The sequence below is a fragment of the Coturnix japonica genome, chromosome 2 (genome assembly GCF_001577835.2).
Source record: "Coturnix japonica isolate 7356 chromosome 2, Coturnix japonica 2.1, whole genome shotgun sequence".
Taxonomy (NCBI): domain Eukaryota; kingdom Metazoa; phylum Chordata; class Aves; order Galliformes; family Phasianidae; genus Coturnix; species Coturnix japonica.
This window is the reverse complement of record NC_029517.1, coordinates 5,092,630-5,106,200: the sequence shown is the minus strand read 5'-3', so window position 1 is coordinate 5,106,200 and position 13,571 is coordinate 5,092,630. Positions and strand designations below refer to the sequence as shown.

The 13,571-nt window shown below is 44.9% G+C and overlaps 1 protein-coding gene across 1 annotated transcript in view; it reads left to right on the top strand.

Moving 5' to 3' along the window:
- Positions 1-13,571, top strand: part of ACVR2B (activin A receptor type 2B) — an 85,401-nt gene that overhangs the window by 63,045 nt on the left and 8,785 nt on the right. The window contains exons 2-7 of the mRNA XM_015853039.2: positions 3,433-3,640; positions 7,223-7,332; positions 8,614-8,765; positions 10,591-10,734; positions 11,748-11,891; positions 12,751-12,899. Of these exons, the coding sequence (XP_015708525.1) occupies positions 3,433-3,640; positions 7,223-7,332; positions 8,614-8,765; positions 10,591-10,734; positions 11,748-11,891; positions 12,751-12,899 (907 nt within the window). The remainder of the gene's footprint in view (positions 1-3,432; positions 3,641-7,222; positions 7,333-8,613; positions 8,766-10,590; positions 10,735-11,747; positions 11,892-12,750; positions 12,900-13,571) is intronic.

The window sequence follows — 13,571 nt, the reverse complement described above, 5'->3', positions numbered from 1 at the left end:
CATTAATTCATTAGATGTGTGTGAGTGGAAGGAGAAAAGTGCTTCCTGTGCCCATTTTGGGGCAATCCCATCCAATTCTTCTTGCAGACCTCATGGGGCTGTTCTGTAATGGGCACGTATGTCCCCATAACCCAGTGAGGGAAAAAGAGGCAAGCAGAGTCCTGCTCTTTTCTTCTGAGGCCATTTGAGCACAAGCAGAAGGGTTTCCTGCAGCTCTGGACACCCAGCAGGCTGGGGATGCTCACCAAAAGATACGCTAAAAAGATTGGAAAGCGGGTAGGAAACACGCAGGCGCATCAAGTGTCTCCTGAAGGCAAGCATCCTTGGGAGTGGTGTTAAGGAAAACAGACATGTACTAGTCATCCAAAACTTTGTGCTTGCTTTTGTTCAACTTTGATAGTGGGAAAAGACTGTGAAAGGCCGTTTTCTTGGCGTGGTTGCTGTTTGTAGAGTTGGGTTTTTGTGTGTTTGCAAGCAGATCTTACTCTTAATCTGAAACTTGTTCCAGAAAAGACAACTGTCTTGGGGGAAGGGAGCCTGGGCTGAGCTCAGGATTTAGCAGGCTGAAATTTCTCTTTTCAAAGCACAGTGGAAACCTCAATTCTCCTCACAGCTTTGTGCATTGCATCAGCCCTCATCTCAGGTGAAGAAAGCAGAGCCTGCCCAATATTGCTTGAGGTTACAGATGGAGGTAGCTGAGCTGGGATTAGGTTTTGGGGCTGCTTCCCAGGCAAACGGTTCATTAAATCCCTTCCTTTCTGGGAGATTTGGTTGGGAGAGGGAGAGGAAATTTCCATCTAGTGCTGAAGCAGGATTTGGTTTGGGCTGATGGAAATGATATTAGAAAATGTGCTTCAAGGAATGAACCAGAAGGCGATAGTGAGTGTTAGGTATCAGCTGGAAGCCATGTTAAGTATTACAATGAAGCTAAGATATTTACTTATGCCTTTATAAATAAAAAGATACCACTTCCCCATGCACACAAGACAATGCTCCCTTGCTTTCCTGCTGATTTAACTCTTATTTAGCAAAAACCCCTAATCTGCCCTAACAAAGCGTGGTGTAAGTATCAGCAGAACAAATATCAAGGCTTTAACAAGGAGTGTCAATATTGACACTGTTCCGTGTTGAGGGATATTGGTAGGTTGGTTTTATTATAGTAAGCAACTTGTCAGAGGAAAACTCAGATGGAGCTTTGCGAGCGCCGATAAAACCTGCAGGTGCTATTGAAATTGAGCTCTTGTTCGTGTGTGCTTTGAATATAATTTCCAGTTTCTGAAACCAGCTTTATGACTTGCTCCTACCCCTCCTCCCTTCCAGTCTCTCCCACGATGCAGATGAAACATTCTTCCTGAAAAAGAGTTATTGAGGAATCTAATACCTCTTCAGAAGGCAAAGAGACCTTTCTAGTCTGATGTCTTTGTTCCATACCATGAGTTACCCATCACTGAGGCCAGGTGTTGGCACCAGGAGCAGGTTGGGCACATCACCCCCAGCCCATTCAGTAACCACATTGGACTTGATGGTCTTGAAGGTATTTTCAACCTTAAGGATCCTGTGATCCATGGTGCACATCTTTCCTAGCTGCTTCTTGACAGCTGAAAACTGGTGCAGTAGATGGGGCTGCATACAGTAGCTTGAGTACATTCTTTAGCTCAAGTGGCATCTCCAAGGTGCTCTGCACACTTCTGATCCCTGCAAAACTGAAAGCTGATTCTGGGAACAGTTTGGAGATGTAGTGGCTTCAGAAAGTGCAGACAGGTCAGGCTTCCTCCCTGTTCACTTGGAACAAGTCCTTTAGTCCTCATGCTTCAGCTCTCGGGCTTAGAGTAGTGCTTCCTTCTCTGGCTGGGTATTGTGAGTGTACTTAAATTGGTGGTAGATGAGTGCTCAGATAGAACGACTAATGCTACAGAGTTCAGGGCTAGGAGCTGGTTCCCAGTCCTAGACTGAGTATTCTCTCATTACTTGGTGTTTCCTGAAGGCCAGACTGAATCAACCATCTTTTAGAGACCTTTCCGAAATGCCTGCTTTGCTGTGTTGAGCAGTAATCAGAGAAGTTTGCATTTAGATTGTCCAGACATGGCCCTGGCTGCTTTAATCTCAGCACTGAACATTGCATACCTTTGTAGAAAGCAGAGTCAAGGAAGTACTAAAAAATTATCATGCCAGAAAAGTAGTTCCGTGTTTTGTAAAGGTCTGGCTCTTTTTGGAGCTTAGCACTTTCATTTTGCCATCCTGCTGGAGCCAATCATGCTTTTTACCCACTTGTCAACACGTTCCATTGAGATACCTACATTTTCAGTGACTGCAATCCATCAATATAATGGCCAGGTCTGACCTTGCCTTGGGTTGGGCAATGCCAAAGAGAGATGGCTGCAGGGGACCTCAGGATTCACAAAGTCATTGGCTTCATGGTGATGTTTCAGGGCATCCTATTCCAACTCACGTGTTTGGGTCCCTTCTTCTCATTTTAAACAAATCATCAAAATGTCACAACGCAGAGTATTTCCAAATGAAGGGAGAATTTCTAAGACTTAAGACAAAATATTTCACAGGGAGATACCAGCGTTCTCTTGCTTGTTTCCTTTTTCAAGCTGCTAATATCTGTAATTGTATTTGTGCTGTGCAGCCTGGTGGCCGTGAAGGAATTCCTTCACCTGGGGGGCCTGAAGAACTTCTTGGTACATGGTTAGCACAAAGAAAAGGCTTTGGAGAGTCTCTGGTCTGTGGTGGCTAAAGGTCCATTGGTGTGGACAAAGTTGTTCAGGGAACAGAGTTGCGTTTGCTTAAGATCTTGCTTGGGTAGAAAGGGGCATGAGCCATGGCAACTGCAACTTAAAATGTGGCATTTAGCAGCGCTTTACTAAAATAAGCTTGAAACAGGATCGGAGTGAGGAATAAGCATTGGTCTGGCTCTCATCTGCAGGTTGAATATTATCTATTCCCAGTTACGTCCTATCTGCATAATAAACTGTTTATTTTTAGGCGGTGCTTCCTGAAATAGGGTTGGAGAGAGAGTGTGTAACTGCATTGTATGACAGCCCAGCAAGCAGCAAGCTGGGAGGTTGTTGTTCCTAAACAGGATTTCTGTGGTTAAAACACAACAGGTATGGGTTACCTTGTACCCTCCTGTGCTAGGGTTCTGTGCATTGCTTGGGCCAGAGGAGACCTATGAATCTCTGTCGGGCTCTTGGCTTCTTCACAAGGTCCTGGTGTGAACTAAGGCAAACCTGATCTCTGTTCTTCACATCCACTGGCAAAGGAGGACACCCTGTGCTGAAGCTTACATCTGTGAGACGCTTATTTTATCCAGGGGAGGGAGCAATACTAACATGCGCATCACCCAAAGCCAAGCCCCTTGGAGCTGTGTCTTCTGAGATCTGTTAATGATGTTGCTTGAACGTACTTAGGCTTTGAATTTTGCTTCAGGACCAGGTCACGGGGAGGCAGAGACAAGGGAATGCATTTACTACAACGCCAACTGGGAGCTGGAGAAGACCAACCAGAGTGGTGTGGAGCGCTGCGAGGGGGAGAAGGACAAGCGGCTCCACTGCTACGCCTCCTGGAGAAACAACTCGGGATCCATTGAGCTGGTGAAGAAAGGCTGCTGGTTAGATGACTTCAACTGTTATGACAGGTAATAGCCTAACTGGTTTATCTGAAAGCAGTTTTAATTGTTCCTCTATGTGCAGAGGCTCATGGTTTTTGCATGGAGGAAACGAAAGCGAGTCCAAGTCAATTGGCCCATTCATTCCCAGTAATTACCTCTGTTGCTAATGCAGCTCTCAGAATTGTCACATTACTTTCTAAATAAAAGCTGCAAAATGCAGTTTTAGTTTTGTTGTGTTTTTCCATTTTATTTTTTCCCTTAGCAAGCTTTGATAATTCTGGCATGCTGTGAAAAACGTGTCCTGTACCATCAAATGAAGAGCAATATGTTCTTCCAAGAGCATTTGGCGATACAAAGGAAAACTTGGAATCATTTGGAGCTCTCTAGAAAAAAAAAAAAAAAAAAGCACACAAAACACACAGATATCTGGGGGTATTTTAGAGGTTGAGATATTCTGGCATTTGTGATGTTGCAAAAAGTTTTGCTGTTTTTCGGCTGAGTTAAGAGACAAGCAGGGAGAAAGAATGGGGCAGTGAAAGCAAAACGTGTGTTTGTGTGTTGCTGCCTGTAGTGAGTTGAGAAGGAAAGAAGCTTTGTAGTGTGAGGCCTCCAGCCTCATTAAATAGCTGGGAGAATAAACCAGTCTTTTCTCACTCCCCTTGATGCAGTTCTACAGAGGGGAAATAACTGCTCTATAGAAAATGGCCCTGTGAAGTTTCGTGGTTCAAAAGGACAATGCTCGGTGGTTCTGGGCTCAGCCAGGGGCTTTTGCTAAAAGAAAAACAAAACAACAAACACCAACCAAACAAAACCCAACCCCATCAGTAAGGCTTAATAGAACGTAACATTCAAGGGTTTACCTTGGTGTCACAACAGTATAAGATGCTGTTGCCTTTGTCCAATTGCAGCGTCCTTCCCAATCAGTCAGCCACCACTGCACATTCTGATTCCAAATGTTTTAGGACATCAGGTCTTGAGTCATGGGACTTAAACTGAGACCAGCTTTGTCCAAAGGCTGTAAGTTTCCCTTAGTCATTGTGCACCAGCCCTGGTTTTGTGCCTGTTGGCTTGTTCTGCCTGTGAGTAGTTTGTCCTCTTCCTTCTCTTACTAGCGCCAGGGTTACTTTCCCACCACACCTATTCCCTTGCCAGTTGTATGGTTGAGCTCTATATATAGTGAAACTTTTATTCTTTCCTGATAAATCAATCCTTCTTGGCCTATTAGTCATCTTAATGTCAATCCTTCTGAGAACAGAAGGTCGCTCCAGTTCCCTACTTGCAAGCAGAAGTGTTTACTGTAAACAGATTTCTCCTTTCAGTGCCTGCTCTCGTAACGCAGTGACACTTGTATTGTCACTGAGTGTCTCTGCACGGGGCTGTAGTGCTTCTTAATCTTTGTCATAACATGTTGCTCTGTTATAACGGTGCAATGTTTCCAGGGCTTCTCACCAGCCTTTTTACAACCGTGGGGTTGAGCATCCATTATCCCACAGCCTGATTCTTCAAAGTCACAGTTGAGGGCAAAGCAAAAAGATCTGAGAATTAGGAAACGGTGCGAATGTTGAAAGCAGCATTTGAAATAAAGGTTAGCTTTAATTAAATAAAGGCGGTTTAAATTGATTCCTTTTTCTTTCTTCTTTTTTTTCCCTTGAGTGCCTTCTCCAGCCGTGCAGGTAGTGTTGTATCCCAAGATGGCAATAACAGCTTAAAAGTTGATTTTTGCAATCAGCGGTGATGTGTTGATGCCTTTTACCCAGAGTACGACTGTGTGGGATGCTGAGCTCCTTGGGTGATGCTCCTGGAGCTGTTAGGACGTGGCCCTGCTCTGTCTTCCCACAGCATTGCTGGGCTGAGTGCATCAGCATCACTTGGTGAGATGTGCCAGCTGCTCCATCTTGTCACAGAAAGGTGACAAATGCAGGAATGCAACAGTTGGGATGCCGAGGGTGATGGCTCCTTCCTCAGATTTTACAGGGAAAAAGGGACTGTTTAAACATCAACCGTGCGCTGTTCATTTATGTACATGGGAGAGGTTGTGTTCACGTTCCTTTCAAGACCACTTGAACTGCTCCAAAACGTGTGCTCACTGCCACAGAGTAATGTTGCATTCTCTCCCACAGTATCGTTTTTAATATTTGCTAAGTATAACATGTCATATGTACCTGGATGGCTGCCCTGAGCGCACACCAACTGAAGGACAGGGATAATGAACTGCAGATGCAGAGCAGGCTGTTTTCATTCATTAGCTTGATTTCTGAAGCAACAGATTTAGCAAAGGATGTCTTTGCTATTGAAGGCTCCGATACTGATGCGGTGAAATCCGAAAGGCTTGTTATCTGATTTCAGGAAAAGCATCTGGAAGCGCTGCTTAACTTGTTGAAATATCTTTGTCCATTTGAATGACTCAAGTAGCTGCTTTCTTCTTTGAAGCTGAAGTAGAAAAAGCCCCCCCCCAAGCCCACCAAGTGCTTCCCAGCTGGGGTGTGAGCCATTTTAGCTAAAGCTGCTTCATTTGCCCCCCTAAAAAATGTTCCTGACAGAGACCCTGCGTAATGATTGGAGAGAAAACCCTTTCCATTCTTCTCATGGCATTATGTCACTGATAACACAGAAAGGGAGGCTTGGCGTGGGTTCATAAATGAGTAATAATGTCAAACACATATGATTGTTTTGCTGCTTCCTCCGAGTGGTTGAAGGAAGGAAGTCATGCATATAATTTAGCCGGTCTTCAGGAAATAGTTTGATACAGCTCTCTGTGGAGGGAGAGAAATAACCAAAAGCAGAGGGCAAGCTGGCAAAAAGTGACAGGGAAGGGAAGCGGGTGCTTAAGAAGCAGAAAGAAATTACTGCCAGTGTACTGCAGAAATCACTGCATCGATCTGCGGGAGAGGGAGGACGTGTGGAAGTACAGAGGGAAACCTCAGTGCTAAGAGAGCTACCTGGAGAATGGGTAAATGAGAAACAGGAGAGCTGCAGCCTGAATTCCTTACAGGCCTTTGTGCGGGAGGGTTGTTTTTTAAAGGAGAAGGAGGTGGCACTGTAGATTAAACTCAGAAGGAAATATAAACACGGAATCTAAAAGCCCTGCAGCCTCCCATCTGCCTTCAGCAATCAGAGATGCGGCTGGTGTCTGGTACCCTTGTAGTGTGTGCAGTTAGGGAGCTGGGGATGCTCCTGCCTGTGAGAGCAGCCTTCACACAGCCCTCTTCGTATGTGCTTTATGGCACCAGCTTTACAGCATGCCTAAATTCCCTTTGCCCTCGGCAGCATGCGTGCAGACTGCAGGAACAACACAGCTCAGAGAACGAGGCATCTCTTCATTGCTTTTCTGTTTCTCATTCACTTAGCGGAGCCTGCTGTTATTTATTACTTGCCATCTAATGCCTTCAGTACATATGGAAGCATTTGTTTCCTTTATGGCTTTTTCGAGGGTCCTTGCTATTCACTGGGGTATTTAAGTGCCAACTTTCCTGCAAGCAGAGCCTGTGGGGCTGTGCTAGTGGAAGGGGACATGGAGAAGACAATTAGGGGGGAACTCTTCATTTGCTCCCAAACATGAGTTGACTGACGTTGTTTTTTCTCTACCCTTTGCTGCTGTGTGTGACGCAGGCAGGAGTGCGTAGCCACAGAAGAAAACCCTCAAGTGTTTTTCTGCTGCTGCGAGGGCAACTACTGCAATGAGAAATTCACCCACTTGCCTGAAGTAACCGGCCCAGAAGGTGAGGTGTGCTGTGGATGATAAGATGATGGGAGACTCTTCATCTTGACCTGATTAGCGATGACTGTAGGTTGCAGGATGTTAATCACAAACACGTATCTGACAGCACACAGGTGGTCAGTTGGTTATGCAGCCCCATATTCTGAGGTTCCTTAAGAATAGCTTTTTAATGTCGTTTCGCTCTGGTTGAAGTGTATTGTACCACCATCTCGTGCGTCAGCAGAGAGGATTCGGTTCCCTTGGTTTGCAGTGGGCTCTTAGCAAAAGCAAGCACACAAGGAAGAGAGCAGTGTAACTTAGACAAGGTAGATCAAGACACAAACTCATAAAGGCATTCTGACACCTTCAATAATTTTCATTTCACAAACACCGAAAACCTTGTTTTATTGGCTAAAATGCAGCACTTTATTGGTCTGGGAATTAAAAGGAAATGGGTATTTTTGGATATGTTTCAAGAAATAGTCATAGCAGGTTCTTCTTTTGAGGCTAATAGAAAAATGATTATTCCTTTTGCTGTAGGCTCACAGAGGTATCTTTCAATGAAAATTATTAAAGCAGGTGTATCTTTTCCTTAGGATGATTTCTTTTGCTATCAACTACCTGCATATACCGAGATATCCCCATAGACCATTATCAGATTTTCCTGGGCTTTCCTGTTAGCTTTTTAATTGTTTACATGATTTTTATTATCTCCTGTTATTAACGTACCCGTAGCAACCTAGTAGCAAATATTCTTTCTCTCATAGTTTTTTTGTTTTATTTGGCAAGTCTTGCTATTTTTTCCTTCTCTGTCTCCAACATAGCAACATGGCTCCATTTAGTATTCCCATTGTTTGTATCTCAACTGCACTGATGTAATTTGGAACGAGAACTACTGTGGGAATAGTGCATTTGATTGTGGCTCCTGCAGCATTTTGCTAAAAACTGACATCTTGTCAATCACTGTACAAGGCAAAGCAGCACTGTGAGGGATTTCGTGTTTGCTTAATATCTTCAGAAGGGTTAAGAGAAGGAAATCTTATGGCTTTAAGTATGCCAGAATAAATGCCTATCTTAAATAAAGGTCAGAGGGAAGCTCAGTCCAAAGAGTATGATTTGGACCATTGGATCATTTGTAATAGCAATGTGGAAAAGAGTAAATTATGTGAGACATACCATTGAGCCTTAAAGACTTTGGAGTAGAAGAAAGGACAGTGTTTCGTTATATTTGGACAAGTAGCTGATGTTGTGTTAGCACACCTAAGAAGTCCTTCCCCTCGTTTACCCTGTTCTTTCCTTACAGTCATATATGAGCCTCCACCACCAACACCCTCTCTGCTTAACATCCTGGTGTACTCTCTGCTGCCCATCGCTGTCCTGTCAGTGGCCATCCTCTTGGCCTTCTGGATGTATCGGCACCGCAAGCCTCCCTACGGGCACGTCGATATCAATGAGGTGAGGAAGAAAGCTCTGGGTTCTCCAACTTGATCCCTTCTGTTTGGACTTTATGGAGGAGTTTGTCACAGAACTATAAAGTGGTGTGGTCTGGAAGGGATGCTAAAGATCATCTACTTGCCATAGGCAGGGACTTCCAGTAGACCATGTTGTCCAAAGCCACATCCAACCTGGCCTTGAGAACATCTAGGGATGGGGAATCCACAACCTCTCTGGGCAGCCTGTCCCACTGCTTCACCAACCCCGTAAGGATAAATTCCTTTACAATGAACACTTTTCAAGTGGCTTAACTATTCTTCTCCACTTTTTTGAAGTCAGTGCTACAGCAGGCAGTGTTATGAGGCTGAAGGGTTTTCTGACCAGGTTATCGTAATTTCTAAAGGTTTGAGTTACACAACCCTGCTTGGCGATTACTCTTTCCTCAAAACTGTCAAACCCATTGCCTAATTTCAGCTAACTTTGCAGAGGAATGGAAATTGTAGAGATAAGTAAGTTCCTACCAGTTTTATGGGGTGAGAGGAGATGTTTTCCCTATTGAAGCTCAGCTTTTATGAGTCATCAGAGAATGCATGCAGAAGGTCATCCTTACAACCCAAAGCTATTAAGAACTGGTCTTTACTGGCTCTGCTGTGCCTTGAGCCTTCTGGTCTCTTGAGAGGGGACCAGAAGATACCACTGCCATCCTTCCACCTTTTAGGGACCATACTGTGAGCCTTTCAAATTGCAAGCAGATAGGAGAGAGCTCCATGACCAGGTGTAGGTAGGAATTGTGTTGTTCTCCCATTCAAATGCAGAGTTTAAGCAGATGCTATCTTTATTACGCTGATAGACCTGTTTACTGCCCATTGCTAGGGCTATGGTAAACACTGCTGATGAAGTGCAAAGCAGCTGGAGGTTTTAGGTGTATTTTGTTGTTGGTTCTCAAAGATCAAAATATTTCTACTTTTGGCAGGAGGCAGCCTTGAGGTCATCAATGTTTTACAGCCTTAAATAGCTCTTGCTTTGAAAACAGTAGAGAATTCAGGTTTTGCCAGAGGATGACAGGCAGAAGTTTGACACACAAAGTGACACTTGGAGGCATAGACTGTTATATATGTTCCATACAAATACCTCACAAAGCAAAACAGGGAATTTTGTGCTGCTCTCACTGTGAGCTGCATATCAATAATTTGTGATTAACAGTATGGTGACCTTGCTCCCTTCCCTGAGGGACATAAAGAGCACTCTCAGACATAGGGTTTGGATTTTGGTTTGTCCTGTGTGGATCCAGGAGCTGGACTCAATGATTCTTGTTGGTCCCATCCAACTTGGGATATTCCATAATCCTTTGCACTTTTTGCCACACACCACCTCTTCATTCCCCTATAAATACAGGCTGAGGTAGCTGGGCTTGTTCAGCCTGCAGAAGAGAAGGTTGCCAGGTGACCCCATTGCAGCCTCCCAGTACAAGGGAGCCTACAAACAGGAGGGGAGCCAGCTCTTTACAAGGGTAGATAATAGTAGGAAAAGGGAAAATGGTTTTAAGTTGAAGGTGGGGAGGTTTAGGTTGGATATCAGGATGAAGTTCTTTACAGAAGGAGTGGTGAGATGCTGGAACAAGGTGCCTAGAGAGGTTGTGGATGTCCCATCCCTGGAGATGTTCAAGGCCCTGGGCAGCCTGGTCTAATATTGAATGTGGAGGTTGGTGGCCCTGCATTGTGGCAGGGAAGTTGGAGCTTCATGATCCTTGAAGTCCCTTCCAACCCAAGTAATTCTGTGATTCTTTGATTCCCCTGCTTTGTTTTATGGTCCTGCTACAGCTTATGACTGTTGTTCTTCTGTGCAGGACCCCGGCCCACCACCTCCTTCTCCTTTGGTTGGCCTAAAACCTTTACAGCTCCTGGAGATCAAAGCCAGGGGACGCTTCGGCTGCGTGTGGAAGGCTCAGCTGATGAATGACTACGTAGCAGTGAAAATCTTCCCAATTCAGGTGAGAAGGGCATCACCCTCAGGCTCACTCACAGGGTTGCCGTGCCAGTGTTGAGATGCTCTGAGTGCCCATGGAGGTGTTGTCATTACTATTACAAAGACTGGAGGCAATAGTTAAGGACCTCGCCTATCCTTTTCTATGTGATATCTCATTACCAAATGCTTCCTGAAGTAGTTGTTGCAAGAAGGGCAAACAAGCACATTTTGAATCTTCAAGTTTTTAACACTGCTGCAAACAGTGCTGTCAGAAATCGGACTGCAGTGCTTGAAGTGCACACAGAGGACCAAATGCTCAGCCTTGTGTGTCCTATCCAGGAAGGCTGTAAACCCAGACCCCCCAACCTAGCAAACACTTTATTACTCACAGAGATGTAACCCCGGTGCTGTGCAAGCTCACTGCACTTCAGTGTGTCTGTCAGCTCAAATCTTCTACTTCAAAAAACCTTTGAATGCTCCTGGCTTGACTCTTTAGGAATTGCAAATAAAAGGAGTTGAGCAATCAAAAGTCAAATGAGAGCGGAATGACTGAAACATCTTTGTGCTCTTCCGCAGTCTCCTTATTCGTTAATTTTTTTCTCCCTGTATTTGTTGTCATAGCATTGCTAAAGGAGATTTGCACATCTTCTGTCCGTGCCAGCTGTGACCTACTAGTAAATATTCAATACAGTCTAGATTGGATTTGCAGTCGTAACAATTTGCTGTGTGCACAGGCTTTATTCCTGACTGCTTTCTTAGAAAATCTTGAGAAAGCTTATTTCTCAGTGAGGTTGGGTTTGGATCCCTCCCCCCTGCCCAAACATGAGCTTTAGGAGAATTTTGGAGAAGGGAGATTGGGAACAATGACTTCCATTCTTCTTCTTCTAGCATCTACCCTGTAGGAAAATAGCCTCATTTCAAAGGGGAGCATCACATCTTAAGGCTGAGGGATGTATTGAGAGGGATGCAAGCAGCTGAAGGAGCTGTTTGCTTTAAAGGGAAGTGTGATCTTCGATGGTGTGTTTCTCTCTGCTTTAGGATAAGCAATCTTGGCAGAGTGAGAGGGAGATTTTCAATACTCCTGGCATGAAGCATGAAAACCTTTTGCAATTTATCGCAGCAGAGAAAAGAGGAACAAACCTAGAGACAGAGCTCTGGCTGATCACAGCATTCCACGACAAGGTAACATATCGTTGCACATTCATTTGGGGGTGGCACAGGGGTGGCTGGCTATGAAGCACAGTATTTGGTGGCTGATATTCTCCCAGAAGCTCCCCCAGTTGGTCTCCCCTTCAGCAATGGCCCTTCCTTTAGCCTTCAAGGCTTTCCTGCACAAACATTGGATTAAGAAAGGTGGGACCTGGGGAGAGGGAGGTGGCGCAATAGGCTGCACACAGCTCACGTATGCTGTGCTTGCCATCTCATAACATGTGGAGATGAGCCAGGGAGAGCTGGAGGCTGGGGCCACTGCATTCCCAACCCAGCCCTTGCAGATAGGCTCCGTGTTTGTTTTTGAAGCTCAGGGCATACCTCCTCTGTCTTGAATTGCTTTAGTTATCAAACATGACTAAGGCTCAAAATAAAACAAACACACACAAACCAGGGGTTGAGCCGGCAGCATTATCCCTCTATTTAATCCAAGGTCTACTGAGTCAATCATTTCCACTACCAGTTGATATGATGCAACATCTTCTTGCATGCAGATATTTCTTCTTTTCTAGCTTGTATGACTTGCTCTTTTTGTGATGACTTTGTCCCTTCCTTCACCAGCCTCCCAAGCAGATGAATGGATTGGGACACAGTTTAGATATCCATATACTTTTTGTGCTGTCGCGGGCCAAGGACTCATGAATGCTTCTGGGTTTTAATTCTTCTTTTTCTTTCTTTTTTTTTTTTAACATTTGCTAGTTATATTTTTTGCCTGTTAAATGAAGGTTCACATTTCTCAAGCACTCATTAAAACTAAATGAAACCGATGAGTCTGCACATCTGTCACATAGCAATGGCTGTGATTAAGAATGTACAATGTCCTGTTTTGCAGGGCTCTCTCACGGATTACCTGAAGGGCAATATCATCAGCTGGAACGAGCTCTGCCATGTTGCAGAAACCATGGCCCGTGGCTTGTCTTACCTCCATGAGGACGTCCCATGGTGCAAGGGTGAAGGACACAAACCTGCTATAGCACACAGGTACAGCCTCTTTCCTTAATGCTTTTCAGGTGCCGTGTTCAAATGTTTATGACCTCTTTGAAACGATGCTGTGGAATAGAGAAGGAGGTTGTGCTTTGGGGAAGTAAATGCCTTTTATCCAAACAAATCCTGTGCTAAGACAGGAGGGTTTTTTACCCACATCTGAAATGGAAAAGGGCTAGTAATCAGTGTTTTGCCTGTGAAATACTAAGTGTGGCTGGTGGTGGTTTATGGCACACATCTGAAGGGTGGGGACTTCTCTCGGCCCTCACGCTGTCTTGATATGTGTTGGAGAGGGGAACCTGGTTGCTGCAGAACCTCCCTTGGAAGGGGCTGTGCTTCATAAATCACAACGTAGAATCACAGAACAACTTAAGGATATCTGGTTCCATCCCCACTGCCATTGACAGGGTTGCCACTCACCACATCAGTGCCCAGGGCCCCATCCAGCCTGGCCTTGAGCACCACCAGGGAGTGGGCATCCACAGCTTCTTCGAGCAACCTGACAACTTCACTGGGCAACCAATACATGTATTTACGGAGTATGTTATTTCCTATGTTTGTAAGACTGATAACTCCATCCTCACTGCAACCGTGCTTGTTGTAGCCCTCTGTAACCCTGCATCCTTCTCTTGCCTTGAGGAAGGACTGAAACCCCATGCCCAGATGCAG